The sequence below is a fragment of the Nyctereutes procyonoides genome, unplaced genomic scaffold (genome assembly GCF_905146905.1).
Source record: "Nyctereutes procyonoides isolate TBG_1078 unplaced genomic scaffold, NYPRO_anot_genome, whole genome shotgun sequence".
In the NCBI taxonomy this organism is placed as follows: Eukaryota; Metazoa; Chordata; class Mammalia; order Carnivora; family Canidae; genus Nyctereutes; species Nyctereutes procyonoides.
In genome coordinates this window covers 13,156,172-13,174,409 of record NW_026575052.1, presented here as the reverse complement: position 1 = coordinate 13,174,409, position 18,238 = coordinate 13,156,172, and the positions used below count along the sequence as shown (strand labels likewise).

The following is an 18,238-nucleotide window of genomic DNA, read 5'->3' as shown; positions in this document are numbered from 1 at the left end:
AGGTCCAAAGACAACAAAATTCACCACCCCCTCCCCTTTGTTTTCTAGTTTGGAGGATCTAATTCTTTCTTTTAGAAAACGCTTCCAGTTTCTACAGCCTACCCCTAAGGGATTGCAATTCATCCAGAGAAGTTAAATTTTTAGGAATTGGGGGATCCCTGGGTGGTGCAGTGGTTTGGCGCCTGCCTTTGGCCCAGGGCGCGATCCTGGAGACCCAGGATCGAGTCCCACATCGGGCTCCCGGTGCATGGAGCCTGCTTCTCCCTCTGCCTGTGTCTCTGCCCCTCTCTCTCTGTGTGACTATCATAAATAAATAAAAATTAAAAAAAAAAAACTTTTTAGAAACTGAATTATAAAAGGTCCCAAAGGTCATCTCATTCAACATGATACACCTCCTCTAGGTGTCAGAGATTTCTAGAAAACATGATGTTTCTGTGGAAGGATGTGAATATCCCAAAACAGTCGCCTTTCCCAGAGGGATCATGACTTTCAGAGTGTTACGTGTTCCTCCCAGGGCCCCTCCTTGGAAAATCCAGAGGCTGCCGGAGCAAGATCCCTTTAGGAGGGAGAGTTCAGGGTCACAGCCTAAAGCTCACTCTCTTCTTACGCTGGTTCCTGAGCCGCCAAAGCCCCTCCTGAGACACTGTCACATTTCTGAAGTGTCCAGCCTTGCAGCCTCCCGCTGCCGACCACAGGGTCCATCTGAGGGTCATTCCCGGTCACTCCTACACCAGACCAGCAGACAGTTGGGGGCAGGATGGGTTTGATCCTGTCCTGTGCAAGTGTCCATGGAGGCTGGACGAGGGAGCAGGAAGTCAGAGCGCCTGCCAACCTTCCCCCCTAGCTCCCTGGTTGCCACTTCCTGTGAGAAGTCCTCCCCCAACCAGCCGGATGGAGTCAGGTGCCCTGGAAAAGCTCCCACACCCCCAGTGCCCCCCTGTTTCCTGGCAGGGATATGATGGTCCATGCGTTTGTCTGTAACGCCAACAAGACCGGAGCTCCAGGTTTCTTTCATCTCAGTTCCCCAGTGTCTACCCAGGGCTGAGCACCAGACAGGCCACCTGCCAAGGGAGGGAGAAAGGAGCCGGGACCATGAGTGACAAGGACAGCCAGTTCTGAGGGAAGCTGGAGGACTCACAGCAGCATTCTTGGATGAGGAGCAGAAATGGAGTCTGGCTGAGTAGAAATCACCCCACAAGCTATCCTCAGCAGAGCAGTGCTCTGACCGGTGAGAACCCCCAAGGCCAGGGCAGCCAGGACACTTGGTGCCAAAGCCAGGACCACTTTCAGCCTCCCTCCCTTCTTCCCTCCCTTCATGTGGATCTCTAGGGCTTAGAGTCCCTAAACCCTGGTGGGAATGACCCCAGTATTCATTCCCCTGACTTAAAATCTAGGAGTTCTCGGGGCACCTGGGTGGCACAGTCTGTTAAGCCTCTGATTCTTTTTTTTTTTTTTTTTTAAGATTTTATGTATTCATTCATGATAGACACACAGAGAGAAAGAGACACAGGCAGAGGGAGAAGCAGGCTCCATGCCGGGAGCCCGATGTGGGACTCGATCCCGGGACTCCAGGATCGTGCCCTGGGCCAATGGCAGGCGCTAAACCACTGAGCCACCCAGGGATCCCCAAGCCTCTGATTCTTGACTTCAGCTCAGGTCATGACCTTAGTGTCAGGGGATCAAGCCTCAGTGTGGGACTCCACCCCGGCTGGGAGTCTGCTGGGGGTTTTCTCTCTCCCTCTCCCTCTGCCCCTCCCCCTACTTGTGCTCTCCCTCTCCCCGCCTCTCAAATAAATAAATAAATATTTAAAAAAATAAAATAAAAGCCAGAAGCTCTCCAGATACCAGATGTGCCATGACTGCGTCCCCAGCCTCAGAGAGAGGTGCGTTCTGCTAAGGCTAGGAGACACAGAGTCAAGGGCACAGGCTGTGGGGCCAGCCAGGCCCACTGTCCCTTGGGCAGGTTGAGCCTCACGTGCATCCTCTCTGAATCGGGAGTAAGGGGGACAGGGTGGGGAGGGTGCCAGGCCAGCAGGTGGCACACAGCAGCGGCCCGGTGAACTACAGCCCTTGTGACTGCTCTCACCCAGTCCAGAGGATGAAGTCTGGCTCCGGCTCAATCTCTTTCATGGCGTAGATGGAGGAGTTGATGAGGACCCAGGGGGAGTCACAGAGGTAGTCACCCCAGGGGCCTGCGTTGGGCACCGGTTGCAAGCCAGCCGATGGGCACACCTGGAGGGGGTCTTCGGATACCTTGTAGTCAGGGTCAAGGTGCAGGTCAGATATGTGCCAGAACTTCCCTGCAGGGGAAAGGAGACCCTTTTAGATGCTGGTACCTCCCTGAGCCTGGACGGGGAGGAAGCCCAGGAGGGGTCCTGGGCTGGAGAAGAGCTGCAAATGTGAAAGGAAGTCTCCTCAGAAGCCAGGGTTCAGAGAGAAAGAGCCACAGGTCTGACCTTGTCCAGGGAAGGCACTGAGAGGAGCAGAGAAAAAGCCTGGCTCTGTTCCTGACCTGTGACCTTTGACCCTTTCCATTTCCCCACCTCAGGGGACCCAGCAGCACAGGGAATTGGACTTCATGACTCTCAAAAGAATCCTTTGGGGCTTCTAAGCAGAGTGCTTATTTGAAAGCAAAGTGTAAGGAGTGTCACCGTTAAGCACTCAAGCTCTGGAGCCACCTACAAGCTGTGTGACCTTGGGTGACTCGCTGCACCTCTCTGAGTCCAGAACTGAAGCCAGATCTTCTCAGGCTACAGGGAAATACATACAAAAATCTGACCTGGGAGAAGGTTTTCAGCACCAATTGCATTGCAAGGTCTTGTGAATTAATACCAGCAAAGGCCTGGGGAACGTGTGTGGAGATGGAACTCAAGAGTGCTGGACAAGAAAAGGAGGAACACAACTTCAGATTGGGCTGAACTTCTTGGGCGTGTAGTGGCTAGCAATTCTGAGTGCAGCTGGGAGTGGTCCACTGAAACTTGGCCTTGCTTCCAACCGAGGGTGGCTAAAATGTCCAAAATCTTTCAGCGTGAGGAGTGCTTGCCTGGCTCAGTCTGAGGAACATGCAACTCTTGATCTCAGGGTTGTAAGTTCGAGCCCCATGTTGGATATAGACATTACTTAAAAATAAAATCTTAAAAAAACAAAAACAAAAAAAAAAACTGGGATTCCTGGGTGGTTCAGTGGTTGAGCGTCTGCCTTCGGCTCAGGTAATAATCCCGGGGTCCTGGGATCAAGTCTTGCATCGGGCTCCCCTCCCTTCAGGAAGCCTGCTTCTCCCTCTGCTTATGTCTCTGCCTCTTTCTCTGTGTCTCTCATCAATCAATAAATACAATCTTAAAAAAAAAAAAAATCTCTTGGTGTGATGGAGAGAAAGGAATCCAAACAAAGAAACAGTTCCCATGGGGTGGATTTGTCATCTGAACCCAACACAGGGCCTCAGATAAGTAGTTACAACAATGCTTATTGAACAGGTTTAGGTGCTGCCCTAAATCCTGTGGTTTTGGCTAAGACAAGGGTAAGGCCTGGGACTTCCTCCCCGTCCATCATTGCTGTCACTTCCTCCTCCATTTCCTGTATCACTCAGTGTTGACAGTCATACCCCCAGCCCTGCCCCCAGCCCAGCAAATCCCTGCCTGGGCCTGGGAGTCCCAGCTTCCCAGGGTTGCCTTCAAGGTTGGAAAGACGGGAACCACCCAAGCCACAGAACACTCAGCGTGGCCCTAGGAGAAGTGTGAAGGCAAAGTCCAGCCCCTGATCCTCTCTCCAAGACTACTCACCTCTCCTTATCTAAACCTGGTCCCAGGAAAGGATCAGAAGCTTATTTACATTAAGGTGCAAATGACCGATTAAGTAAATCATGATCCCTCCCAAGGTCATTCATTACACAGTCACCACAGCCCTGAAGGTACAGTTGACCCTGGGACAATGCAGGTTAGAGGCACCAACCTCCATAGTCAAAAATCTGTGCATAGCTTATGACTTCCCCAAAATGTAACAGTAATAGCCTACTGTTGACCAGAAGCCTTTACTGACAACATAAACAGTCGATTAACACATATTTTGTATATATATTATATGCCGTATTTGTACAATGAAGTAAGTTAGAGAAAAAATGTTACTAAGAAAAATCCTAAGAGAAAATACATTATAGTACTGGGTTTATCAAAAAAATCTGTGTATTAGTGAACCTACGCAGTACAAGGTTGTGTCGTTCAAGGGTCAACTACATTGATCATCATCCCAATTTTGCAGATAAGGGAACTAAGGCTAAGATGTCAACCTTCTGAGATCACACGGTAAACAGAGGGCGGCGTGTGGTTCTCAGTGTTCTCCCAGGAAGATGTGATTGCTAAGGGAGTAAAAGCAGTGTCTTTTTGTTATTATTATTATTTTTGAAGGAGGCTCCATGCCCAATATGGGGCTTGAACTCATGACCCTGAGATCAAGAGTTCGATGTCTACCGATTGAGCCAGCCAGGGGCCCCAAACCGGTGCCTTTTTTTTTTTTTTTTGATGTGTCTTTTTGTAGACAGCCTATGCCTGCTTGTTTATTTTTTACCCAAACTGAGAGTCTTTGTTTATAATTGGGGGAATGAAAATTTGTCATACCAATTGTGATTAATATATGCGAAATTACTCCTACGGAGACAAAACCCCAAGCCAAAGAAACTAACTGCCCCATTTCAACTAGTAAATGGGCAGAGTTGGTGGGTTTTCCTGAGCCCCTGCACAGAAACTGAAAGGGGGTGCACCTGCTTCCAAGCCTGAGACCGGCTGGCCAGGTCAGATGCAGCGAGAGGCCCTTCGCCCTTCTCTCCGGAGTGTGGTGCCCTGGCTTCCTCCCAAGGCCATGCAGAGGCCATTCATTCCCGGGTCTCAAGCAGACTCTTTTCTCAACTAATCCTAAACAGTGAGCGGTTCTGCCCCTTTGATGTCAGCCCTCAAAAAACTCAGTGAATGTTGCTTCACTTCAGAAACTCCTTGTCTGCTGACAGGCTCACACGTCATCAGCTGGCAGGTTCCCTCTTCCCACAAGCTCCAGTCTAGTCGGAGCACAGAACTGAAACTCCTTCCAGCCTCCCCAGGAGTGACGTGTGTGTGCACGTGCGTGTGTGTGTGTGCGTGTGTGTGTCTGTGTGCGTGCCCCAGAGGCCTCCCAGAGCTTCCAGGAGAAGCTACGATAGTGGAAGGAATAGCACGGAGAGCAGAGGCCTCCACCTCCTTGGGCTCTCTGGTGGCTTCATTATGGAGGTAGATCACACAGACCTCACACGGAGCACCTCAGCCCACTCATTCACCTCGCACAGCCTTTTGCCTGGTTCCTCTGCTGCCTAACCCAATCTTCCCCAGGTCAGTGATCCCAAGGCTGCTTTCTCCTCACTCAGGCCTCAACTCAAAGGTCACCACCTCAGAGGAGCCTTCCTTGACAACTTCTTCTCCAGTCCCACCCCTCACCACCCATCTGGTCACTAGCTATCACCTCCTTCGCTTTTATTTTCTCCAGAGCGCTCTCACGTAATGCAACTATCTCGCTGACTTGTTTATCATCCATCTTCCTTGTCTACAGTGTCAGTGCCATGAGCGTGTGCAGCCTGTCTTGTTCACCTCTGTGTCCTCGGCACCTAGAACAGTGCCTGGGGTGTGGAGATGCCCAAACACGTATCCAATGAATGAGCGAGACTGTGGGGAATACACACTCAGAGAATGTGAGCTAGGTGCCCTTCACACGCTCATCTCATTTCATCCTTGCAGCCATTCTGTGAGGTAGGGTTCTTATGCCCATTTCACAGATGAGGAAACTGAGGTTCAAGCCCAGCCCTCTCTGACTCCAAAGCGAGACACAATCAATGTTGACTCAGCCTCCAGAAGATGGCTTTCATAAGACACACATGTTGCCCATCAAACAGTGGGAGCCACAGGCTTCTATGGAATTCGTCACAGACTGTGAGGAATTAAGCTCAAAAACATCATGGAGAAGGAGGTGAATAGAAGGACCCTAAGGGAGGTGAGTTACCTGGTTTCCAATGCAGGCTCCTCGGTGTGTTGGCTGAGGATTCTCTTGTTAGCCTTGCTGAGCCTATAGGTGCTTGACATCTGGCCCGCTTGTCTGCGAGCAGCAAATAAAATAATAAAGAGAAAGGGCTGGTGGAGAAGAATCCCGATACACCTGCTGTCCCTGGCAGCGACCCCTGGGGCCAGGAGAGACTGGGAAGGTGTGGGGAATCAGACCAGAGTTCCTCAAACTTCACTGGGCAGATGCCTCACCTGGGGGTCCCACTAAAATGAAGAGTCTTGGGCAGCCCCAGTGGCGCAGCGGTTTGGCGTCGCCTACAGCCGGGGGTGTGATCCTGGAGACCCGGGATCGAGTCCCACATCGGGCTCCCTGCATGGAGCCTGCTTCTCCCTCTGTCTGTGTCTCTGCCCCCCTCTCTCTGTGTCTATGAATATATAAATAAAATCTTTAAAAAAAAATAAAAAATAAAATGAAGAGTCTTTATATATCCATCCTGCCTGAATCTTTTACAATAAGAAAGTATTCATGAGTTCCTTCAGTTTTAGGAAAAGGTGTATCAGTCTTAGCTGTCATTATTGTTCATTAACCATGGAGACTATGAATAAATTTGGTACCAATTACAGCGAGTGGTTGAGAGCACGGAATTCCAGCTCCATTGCCCACTAGCTGTGTGAGCATGAGCAGTTCTGTGCCTCAGTTTCCTCATCTGTAAAAGGGGGACTACAGTGCCTCCTACCTCTCAGGGTCCATGTGAGGGTTAATTGAGATAGTGCCAAGGAGGAGATACTGCTGAGGCACTCAACACTGCGAAACAGCAGGTACTCAGAATTTGATTGGGGGGGGGGGTGTCCTGCAAGTCCCCCTTTCACCTTGGGAGGGAGATGGGATGAGGGGGGGAGTGGCTGCAACCTTCCCCCTGTCGCCCCAGAGTCCCCTTAGCTACTGTCCTCTGCAGATAAAGCGCAGATCCAGGGCCAGAATTTGAAGCAGAACAATGTGAAGATAGATCCTGTCTCCTCCTGGATGGCCCTCCTTGAGCAAAGGGCTGGTGGCCACAGTCCTCCCTCTAGTTTAAAATTTGAGAGTTCAGGGAGGCACCCGGGTGGCTCAGTCAGTTGGGCATCCAGCTCTTGGTTTCAGCTCAAGTCATAATCTCAGGCTCGAACCTGAGATCGAACCCATGTTGGGCTCCACGCTCAGAGTGGAATCTGCTTGTCTCTCTCCCTCTGCTCCTCCCCCTGCTCACTTTTTCCCTCCTCCTAAACTAAATAAACAAAATCTTTAATAAAATAAATTTTGAGAGCTCAGTTCTGCTTCCCATCCCTGGGCAGGCAAAACAGTCTCCTGGTCTTCCTTCTCCATCACCAAAGGGTCACCAGGCCTCCTTGTCCACAGGAGACAACAAATATAGGGGCTAGGGCCTTGTAGCCTTGTAAGGCACAGGGGAATGTTTGAGAGCTGAAAAAAAAAATGCATTGGCTCCCAAGTTCAGGGAAAAAAACAATACCATCAAAAATCAATAATTCATTTTAAAAACAGTAATGTAGGGACACCTGGGTGGCTCAGTGGCTGAATGTCTGCCTTTGGCGCAGGGCGTGATCCCGGGGTCCTGGGATCGAGTCCCGAGTCGGGCTCCCTGCATGGAGCCTGCTTCTCCCTCTGCCTGGGTCTCTGCTTCTCTCTGTGTGTCTCTCATGAATAAATAAAATCTTTTAAAATTTAAAATAAAGTAAAAAAATAAAAAATAAAAAAATAAAAAAAATAAAATTTAAAATAAAGTAAAATCATATAATGTTAGATTCTTTAACTATGATGCCTGATAGGGGGAGGGAGACTTGCAAAAATAATTCCTAGAGCCTAACAAGGTCTTAAACTGGCCAAAAGATGAGTCTACCTACAGTTGGAGGCAAGAAAAGGAAGGCAGAAAGACACCTGCCATTCATTTAGCGCCGTACTGAATGCCAGATGTTGTGCCAAGCACTCTACCCATGCACTCTACTCATGACAAAATTATGAAATATATTCTATTATTGTACCATTTTATAGATGAGGAAAGTGAGCTAGCTAGTGGCAGACCTGTGATTTGCATCGTGTCAGAGCAGAAATGATCACAATGCACTTTACTCTGTCGCTAGCAAGCAGTGTGACCTTGGATATTTAAGAAAAAAAAAGATCCCTTAAACTTTAACAGCACATTACAATATGTGTGTATGATCCCACTTAACTATCATTATTTAATCTCTACTTTATCATTATCCTATTTTACAGATAATGACATAGAGGCTCAAGATCACATAGGTATTGAAAGGTAGGACCCAGGTTTTCTGGCTTATGGCAGCAGGTTGTTTTGGAAAGGGCATGCATGGAACTTGGAATAAGGGAAATCTGGTTTTGAACCTTGACTCTTCCACATTGGAAATGGCAACTTGAATGAGAGATTTCCCCAGCTGAGTCCCAGTTTCCTCATCTGTAAAATGGGCATAATGATGACAGTAATAAAGGCGTGGATGAGAGGAGTGATCTCAGATGGAGCCCCTGGCCACGTGGTGGACAAGCCAGCGTGGGTGCATATTCTGGGCCACTGTGTCCCTCAGGCCTCAGTTTTTCTTCTTTTCTGGAGCCTCTATTCCCTGGAGCGTAGGATGAAAGTCTTGCACAAAGTTATTTGAAGGTCCTGCTGGTTCTAATGCTCGGTGATTCCATGACTTTTCTCTCTTATCGTGTATAACCCACATCACAAGGCGATCCTGGTCTCTATTTTAGTCTTTTGCTTTTGACCCTGGGCAATAACCCTCCTCCCCTATAAACTCCCCTTTCAGGCCCTCTGAAACACAGAAGATTCCCTTGTTAAATCCAACATTGACCCCTAGCGTTACGTCCATAGATTGCTCTCTCTTCACATGACAGCCCCATAGGCTTTATTCTTGAGGGAAACGTTTGCCTCCCATGCTGACCCTGCCTGCCACCAACTACCTCTACCAGAGGGCTGGTTCTTACGCATGAACTCTTAGCAAAGTCAGTATCCCTCGCCTGGTCAGGTCTGGCCTCCACTTAAAATCTTCAGGCTCCAGACACCTGAGTGGCTCAGTTTTTGAGCATCTGTCTTTGGCTCAGGTCATGATCCTGGGATCCCAGCATTGAGTCCCGCATCAGGCTTCCTGTGGGAAGCCTGCTTTTCCCTCTGCCTATGTCTCTGCCTCTCTGTGTGTGTCTCTCATGAATAAATAAATAAAATATTTAAAAAAAAATCTTTAGAGACACCTGGGTAGCTCAGCAGTTGAGTATCTGCCTTCGGCTCAGGGCATGATTCCGGGATCTGGGATCGAGTCCCACATCGGGCTCCTGGCAGGAAGCCTGCTTCTCCCTCTGCCTGTGTCTCTGCCTTTCTCTCTCTCTCTGCCTTTCTCTCTCTCTCTCTCTCTCGCTCTCTGTCTTTCATGAAGAATACATTTTTAAAAACTTTAGGCTCAAAGAACACCCCCACCACTCACTAAGTCTCTTCCTGACCTCCCTGCTTCCTGCCTTGCTATTTTTAAGCAGCACTTTCAGCATTCTTTGGGCAGCTTCCAGGAGCCACGGATCCCAAGGTCATAGTACAAAATGAAGGCACTTGCAGCACCTACCTGGTTCAGCTCTGGCAACTCCCCAGTGGGCCAGGAAAATTAGCAGCTTGAGCAGCCTCATCCTTGGGGCTCACTTTCTAAGGGAGCCCCTGGATTCTCCAGGAACTGTAGATGACACTACAGGTTTCCTCTCTGGGTGCTTGTGGCCATGGGCCCAAGCAGAAGTTTCCGTCCTATTTCCCTGTGTGCCCAGTCATCCGAGGCACTGCTTCCTCTGGCTTTTCCTCCTTTGCCTGGCAGGGTGTGAGCTGGGCTTGCCCAAGAAGACGCACCAGCCAGGCCTCTGAACTCTGAGGTAGAAAGCAGCACTTGTCCTGCCTGTTCCTCAGAGCACGTCTGTCCAGACAGCAATCAGATTCCCCAGGAAACTGGCCCAGCCCCAATCACTGAGCAGCAAAATTATCTACTTTCCAAGCTTTTACATTGCCCCACCCCGGCCCAATAAACAGACCTGGATGAGATTCTGGCCTTTGCCATCAAAGGAACTTACTGCTAGCTGGAGCTCCACATGCTCTACCACATGCCAACCAAGACTAGGTCACACATTTATGCCAGGAGCCACATCCCCAAAAAATGGAGGGGACTCATGGCAGCCCCTGCCTTCAAGGGGGCGAAGGAAACCAATGGAATGCAGCTTTACATGTTAGGTGGCTTGACAAGCCCAGAGGAGGAATCTAACTCTTGAGGAAAGGGAGGTAACGGGTCTAATCTCTTCTATCATTATTCAAATTGCCAAACATAAACAGAAATAGAGAGAATTGATCATGAGCCCTCGGCACCCATCTTCCAATTCCAGTGATTAGGAACTTATGGACAATCTACTTCGTTTGTACCCCCACCCAACTGTACAGAATCATTCTTTTTTTTTTTTTTCCAGATTTTATTTATTTATTCATGAGGGACACAGAGACAGAGAGAGAGGCAGAGACACAGGCAGAGGGAGAAGCAGCCTCCGTGCAGGGAGCCTAAGGTGGAACTCGATCCCGGGTCTCCAAGATCACGTCCTGGGCTGAAGGAGGCACTAAACCGCTGTGCCACTGGAGCTGCCCCCTGAATTATTCTAAAGTAAATCTCAGAGATCATATCATTTTGCCCATATTGTACAAGATAGGGACTCTTTTTTTCCTAACAGAGCAATAAAATAGTAATTTTTTATTATCACCAGGTGGATACTTGGTCAACGTTTAAAGTCTTGATTGTCTCATTATTTTTTTATAGCTGGTTCACTCAAATCAGGATCCAAACCAGGTCTGATGCAGGCAGACTGAATCTGAAAATGCAGGGGAGGGTCCCGACCAGGCCGGCCAAGAGTCCTTGGCTTCATGCAGGATAGATAGAAATCAAATACAAGCCAGAGAAAGTGAAAACCTGGTTTATTGAATAGCGAAGTGACAGGTAGAGAATAGCAGACAGAGTGTCTAGAAGCCTCACAAAGGAATGAAGAATGAGTCTTGTTGCTTGGGGGTAGGGGTTCTTTATTAGAAAAGGGTCTAGGGTATGTGTTTCTCCAGGAATCCAGGGTAGGGTCAGTCACAGGCAAGTGTCAGGTGAACAATAGATGTTATTCCATAAATCAGTGAATTGATTGAGGGGGTATTGATGCCAGTGTCAGCTAAGGTTTGTTTGAAGCTAATGTCCCGGAACATGTTTGATATCTGACTCTTCTTAGGTATTACTAGGTGTCTGGGGTCTAAGACAAAATTCAGAGAATGGTTAACTTTCTTGTTTTCCCTTTGAAGTGGGAACATAGCTTTTTTGGTGTATTCAGAGGCAAAATATGGAACATGAGTGAATGAGGCCCAAGAGAAAAACAGCAGAAGCAGAGCCTTTCTAAAATGGAGTCCTGGGACACCTGAGTGGCTCAGTTGGTTAAGCGCCTGCCTTGGGCTCAGGTCAAGATCCCAGAATCTGGGATTAAGTCCTGCATCGGGCTCCCTGCTCAGTGAGGAGTCTGCTTCTCCTTTTCCCTCTGCCCTTCTCCCTTGTGGGCTCTCTCTCTCTCTCAAATAAATAAATAAATAAATAAATAAATAAATAAATAAATAACATTTTGAAACAAAATGGGGTCCCTTTGGCTTCCCTACCTCAGGTCCATACATTCCAATTGCTTGATACGTCTATTAAGTTTCTCTTAATCTGTACCTCCCTCTCCCTCCTTCCCTTTGGCCTTGTTCTTTTCAAACGAAATTGGTTGTTTGTCCTATTAAATTTCCCACATTCTGGAGGATTTGGCTGATGGCTTCTTGGTAGTGTAATTTCACATGTTCCTCTGTCCTGCATACTTCCTATTAACGGTAGTTAGACCTAGAGGTTTGATGGCATTCGGGTTTGCTTTGTTGGCAAGAAGACTTCTCAGTTGGTCTTGTGTCGCTCCTGTTACACTGCATCACAAGGCATATAAACTGTATGGTTGATCTTGATGTATAAGCAGCAGGTAGCCAGGAGAAGGGGAAAAGAGAGAGGAAAGCATCCCAGGCAGGAGGGGTAACACCTGCTAAGGCAGAGATGTTGAAACATTCCAGGGAGCAGTGGTGAGTGATTTGAGAGTTTGGGGTCCTGAGCCAGGGAAGCAAGTAAGAGCCAGGCCGTGCTCAGTTGCCAAGCTGAGAATTGTGGGGAGCCATGGAAGAGTCTTAACTAGGGGAGAGACAGCCCAATTAACATGTTAGATAGACTGCACTGGCTTCATGGAAGGTGGGTTTTTGGGGAGACCAGTAAGGAGGCTGAAGCAGAGAAGTTCTGGTGAAAAGCAGTGAGAGTCTACACTAGGGACTAGGTAAGTAGAGGTAGGGAAGAATGAAGCAGAATGGCTGAGGCATTGGTTGAGGTATTAAATTGTATTCTCGCTGTTTTGTTTTTTTTTTTTTTAAACCCTGCTCTAGGGATACCTGGGTGGCTCAGCGGTTGAGCATCTGCCTTTGTGGGGAGCCTGCTTCTCCCTCTGCCTGTCTCTCTGCCCCTCTCTCTCTCTCTCTCTCCCATGAATAAATAAATAAAATCATTAAAAAAATAAATTAATAAACCCTGCTCTAAGCAGGTAGCAAAGGTCCCTTCCGTTGGGGGAGGATGTGTTCAAGTGGAAGGCCATAACTTTTTGAAGACAGCCACCTTCGGGGCTTTTATCCTCTGCCCTCCTAAAAAGGATAATAAGAGTGGGGAGGAGAAGCATCTCTCAGAGAGGGGAGACTGGCCCAGCCAGGACAGCAGACACAGCTTGCTGGGTTCCAAACGTGTCTAGGCTGTTTCCAGGAGCGAGCAGATCTTCAGACAGGGGGTACTTGGATATTTACTTGGGTTCAATAAATATTGGATGTCTATTTGCTTCTGGGCCTGGGGAACAAAACAAAGCCTCTGTTCCCCTAGAGCTTACATTCAGCAGAAGAGACAGACATGACACAAATGAATCAATAAGGCTCTTGGCCTGGCAAAGCCCAGGGTCCAGAGTCGCAGGAGAGCCTCAGGCTCCCTGTAACTGCACAAGCTCAATCAAGGGGCTTTCAAAAAGGAAACCACTGGGGCGCCTGAGTGACTCAGTCAGTTGAGCATCTGACTCTTGATTTCAGCTCAGGTCATGATCTCAGGGTGGTGAGATGGAGCCCCATGTCAGGCTCAGTGCCGGGTCTGCTTGAGGATGCTCTCTCTCTCCTTCTGCCCCTCCCCCACTCATACTTCCTCTCCCTAAGTAAAATCTTTAAAAAAAGAATAGCAACAAGAAAATACAAGGCCAAAATGGAGTCACTGAGACTAGGCCAAGCCATCAAACTGGGACTCAATATGCAACCTAATGGCAGTTTTAACCTTCCCCAGAAACATAGTCCTAAGCAGTCAGTCAGGAATTTTCTGGCTAGCACCAACGAGGTCATCTGTCATGTGGGCCCTCTCTACCCTTCCTGCAAAGAAAGCTAATCTGTTGATCAGAATTCCTGCTCTTTCCCCCTAAGGAAAAATGACCTGGCCTGAAATACTTTCTTTTCTTTTGCTAATAACTTCCTTGCCCTACCCTCCTTCATAAAAACACCTCCTCTGAGCTCCTTGGTGGAACATCCTGATGGATGCTGCCAAATTCATGAGTCGCCTGATAAAGCCAATCAGTTCTTCAAATTTACTAGGTTGAATTTTGTTTCTTAAGAGAGCCCACACACAACCGAGGAGCAAAGTCCAGCCTGTGTTCAGGGCCCTGGGTCACCCCAAGATGCAGGAAAGCATCAAAATCACCAAGAGTGAACTTTCTGCCCATGCAGAAGGAAGAGGGCTCAGAGACCAAGTGCTGCTGACTTAACAAAAATAAGGCAGTGTGGCTTCTTGCACCTGAGCCTATGGCCTAATTCAAAACACCTGGGCAGTATCCAAGCCACATGGAGGCATGTATGGAAGGTAACCCATGGGACTGGTGGGGAAGGAGGGCAGGCAAGGGGTTAGGGTAGGCGTCTCCCCAGGGCTGAGCAGGGAGTTGGTAAAGACTAGGTTTGACACTGGAACAAGGGGGAGAGCTCTGAGGGGGCCTGGGAGCTCCTTATAAACCCATCTCAGGGGCTGCTAGAGTCTCACTCGGCTTTTTACTGGAGGCAGAAGCTTCTTTTTATTTATTTACTTATTTTAAGATTTTTATCATTTTATTTGATAGAGAGAGTGCGTGTACAGGTGGAGGAGGGGCAGAGGGAGAGAGAAAAGCAGACTCTCCACTAAGCAGGGAGCCCAATGCAGGGCTTGATCCCAGGACCTCGAGATCATGACCTGAGCCAAAGTCAGACACTTAACCAACTGAGCCACCTAGGTGCCGCACCAGAGGCTTCTTTTAAATACCTCAGCATCTTGGTCAATGTGCCCAGAAGGCCCTCATCACTGTCACCCCCTGCTAACCAATAAGGTATCTCTGTTTAAGTAGAAAAGGGCACCCCTCCAGGCCTTTGTGTGAATTAGGAAAAGATGCCTTCCTCCCAGACAGAAACAGAGAGACACAGCGAGGGCTCAAAGCAAAGCCAGGGGGTATTTCAGCCCTCACTCAGCCCCTGCTGGACCTGGGTTTGCTGGAAGAGGTAAGTGAGGCAGAGAAATCTGAAAGGTTAGGACTTTGCCTTCTTAAGTGCAAAACAGCTCCTTTTCTTCATATTGTCCAAAGCATTCATTTGATTCTTGGCAACTATAAACTCCAGAAACTCCCGCCATCACTCTTAGAGAAAAGTTTCTGTGTAAAAGTTCATTTCAGCAATGCCTATAACACAAACACCCCGATAGCAAAGCCCTTGGAGGTGTGGGGTGGCCCTCAGGTGACTGATGCCCTTTGTCTAGGCCCCAGAGCCTCTGGGAAGCCAGCCTTTATCTGTGGTTGTCTTGAGGGTCAAGTGCACTGAGTCCAAGAAGGTCAAGAGTGAGGCCATAATAGAATCTGTGAATGCTGACAGTCCAGTTATTCTAGAATAAGCACATTCCTTACATTTACTCATTTGAGTGCCAAGTGCTGGTGATACAATGATGGACAAAAATAGCTTACAGTTCGAGGCACCTGGATGGCTCAGCTGGTTAAGTATCTGTGTTTGGTTCAGGTCATGATCCCAGAGTCCTGGGACTGAGCCCTGCATTAGGGCTCCCTGCTCAGCAGGGAGTCTGCTTGTCTCTTCCTCTGCCCCTCTCCCCTACCCATGCTCTCTCCCTCTCTCAAAAAACAAAAAATCTTAAAAAAAAAGGTTTACAGTTTACTGAGAGAAATAGGCTTCAGTAAAATCCATACAGATTAATGTGAAACTGTAACTCTGATGGTGCCCAGTTTGAATGCCATTCTAAGGGACCTCAAGCTTTTTCCTATAGGTCATGGGGGATCACTGAAGGTTTTGGAGCAAGAACATGAAAAGAACATACAGGGATCCCTGGGTTGGCTTAGCGGTTAGCACCTGCCTTCGGCCCAGGATGTGATTCTGGAGACCCGGGATCGAGTCCCACCTCAGGCTCCTTCGTGGAGCCTGCTTCTCTCACTGCCTGTGTCTCTGCCTCTCTCTCTCTCTCTCTCTCTCTCTCTCTCTCTCTCTCTCTCTCTGTGTCCCTCATGAATAAATAAAATATTTTAAAAAAGAAAAGAAAAGAACGTAGAATAATTCCCTGAGTTTTCCCTTTACAGCAGCAATGACTGATCCAAAAGAATAAGTATCTCATAATGAAACATGAAATGCCTCAAAGTATGCCATATAATTTGTGTCTGATCTAAGCTTGGCTTTTTTTTTTTTTTTTTGAAGATTTTATTTATTCATGAGAGACACAGAGAAAGAGGCAGAGACACAGGCAGAGTGAGAAGCAGGCTCCTCACGGAGTCCCTGATGCGGGACTCAAACTCAGGACCCCCCCCCTCCCCCGGATCATGACCTGAGCCAAAGGCAGACACTCAAAGAGCCACCCAGGCGTCCCTAAGCTGGGCTTTTGTGATGGATGATTCTTAAAGATCCCAGAGAGAAATTCTGAAGTTGGCCATACCTGTCAAACTCAGCATGGCCAAATCTTCACTAAAGAGGCTGGCTTTTGCTCTTGAATTCCTGACCTGTTTCCTCTTGTCACCCAGATTCAAAACTAGAGTCGGTTCAAGATAAGCATAGCCCCCCCACCCCAAAAAAAAGATTAGCATAGCCCTTGGCACTTAATAGGCACGAAATAGGGCAGCCCTGGTGGCGCAGCGGTTTAGCGCCGCCTGCAGCCCAGGGCGTGATCTGGAGACCCTGGATCAAGTCCCATGTCAGGCTCTCTGCATGGAGCCTGCTTGTGTCTCTGCCTCCCTCTCTCTCGCTCCCTGCATATCTATGAATAAAGAAGTAAAATCTTTAAAAATAATAATAATAGGCACTAAATAAATATGTGTCGAATAAGTGAATGGTTGAGTAATTAAGCCTGAGTGAAGAACAAACTAATAAATTGCAGACCTCTTCAACCGTTTCCTTTCCCATGGTTCTGCCTTAACTCTGCCTCTCTTTCTCACTCCCTGCCCTGGTGCAGGCCCACCAGCCTCCTAATAGAACACCCTATCTCCAGTCTTGGCCTCCCCTGGCCTATCCTTGTTCCCTCACCCAGCCAGTGAGATCATCTCAAAACCTGGAGGTGACCACATAACTCCTCTGCTCCAAAATATTCAGTGGCTCTCCAGGGCCAAGGGGGAAAAAAATCAAATTCTTAGCACGACATCCAGATAGGACACTGTCAACCCATTGTAGGTACCTCTCTTACCATCTTTCTTTTGGGCACACTTCCTCTTCCTGAGGCACTCTTCAAAGTTCAAAGTTGCAAATATTTTTGAGAAAAGTGAATATAAGCCCCTTTTACCTCTGTTGGTTTGATAAGACAACATCAAAGTGCTAAGTATTTAAGGAGGTAGCAGTACTGACAAGGCTGAGGGGATGGGCATAAAGGAAGACGGAAGGACAATGCTTGTGGTTAAGCATTAGGCTCAGGAGTCACATAGGGCTGGGTTCAATGCTGGCTCCTCTCTTTACTAGCTCTGGGATCTCAGGCTGATTGCTCAGTCTCACACCAGTGCACCACTAAGTTTACAAGAGCAAGGAGGTATTCATCCAGAGGTCAGCCAGGCAGGCTGGCTGTGGGGCTGCCAGAGACCCCTGGCCAGACACCTCTGCAAGAGTGACTAACTACCTTGTTTGACTGGGACTGGAAGGGTTCCCAGGACAAAATATTTTTAGTTTTATTTTTATTTTTTTTAATAATTTTTTTTATATTTTTATTTATTTATGATAGTCACAGAGAGAGAGAGAGGCAGAGACACAGGCAGAGGGAGAAGCAGGCTCCATGCACCGGAAGCCCGACGTGGGACTCGATCCTGGGTCTCCAGGATCGCGCCCTGGGCCAAAGGCAGGCGCCAAACCGCTGTGCCACCCAGGGATCCCTATTTTAGTTTTAAAACTGGGGAAGTCTGGGCAAACGGGGACTACTGGTCACCCTGTACCTTTGGCTCCTGTCAGCCTTGAATATTTCATCCAGTGTGCTGTATAAGCATTATTTTGCCCATGAGCCTATGGTATGGAGAAGGCTGGGAAGCTCGGTTTCTTCATCTGTAAAATGAGGATGCTAAGAGTGCTTACTTCATTTGACTGTGTGAAGATTAAGTGAATAAAGCAGAACCTTTTTTTTTTTTTAAGAGTTTATTTATTCATGAGAGACACAGAGACAAAGGCAGAGGGAGAAGCAGCCTCCACGCAGGGAGCCCGATGTAGGACTCGATCCCAGAACTCCAGGATCATGACCTGAGCCAAAGGCAGACACTTAACTGCTAAGCCACCTAGGCGTCCCAAAGCAGGACCTTTTGATCCTGCCCTTTGACCCAGCGACATGCCCAGATTCTAAGTCTTTGCCAATCGGATGCCCTCCCCTCAATATTAAAACAAGCAAGCAATGCTATCCACAAATTATCTGCCAGTGTAACAAATGTAAGGTAATAGCACTCCATGTTAAATTGGAAAAATAAATGAAAACTTCTAACCTTAAAAAATAACTATCATTGGGGCACTGGGTGGATCAGCCGGTTAAGCATCTGCCTTCAGCTCAAGTCATGATCCCAGGGTCCTGGGATAGAGCCCCTTGTTGTATTGGGCTCCCTGCTCAGCGGGGAG

General features: G+C 48.2%; 1 protein-coding gene across 6 annotated transcripts in view; it reads right to left on the bottom strand.

Moving 5' to 3' along the window:
* LOC129513924 (acid sphingomyelinase-like phosphodiesterase 3b) overlaps nt 1–18,238 on the bottom strand; it is a 33,706-nt gene that overhangs the window by 10,217 nt on the left and 5,251 nt on the right. For 3 of the 6 annotated variants that reach the window (XM_055332388.1, XM_055332390.1, XM_055332386.1), the window contains one exon: nt 2,087–2,300. The exons of 1 other annotated variant lie outside the window; for it this stretch is intronic. In XM_055332388.1, coding sequence (XP_055188363.1) covers nt 2,087–2,130 — 44 coding nt within the window. In that variant the 5' untranslated portion in view covers nt 2,131–2,300. Of the gene's footprint in view, nt 1–2,086; nt 2,301–6,015; nt 6,109–9,638; nt 10,110–18,238 lie in introns of those variants that run through there. 2 more of the 6 variants (XM_055332389.1, XM_055332385.1) reach the window with 2 other exon arrangements.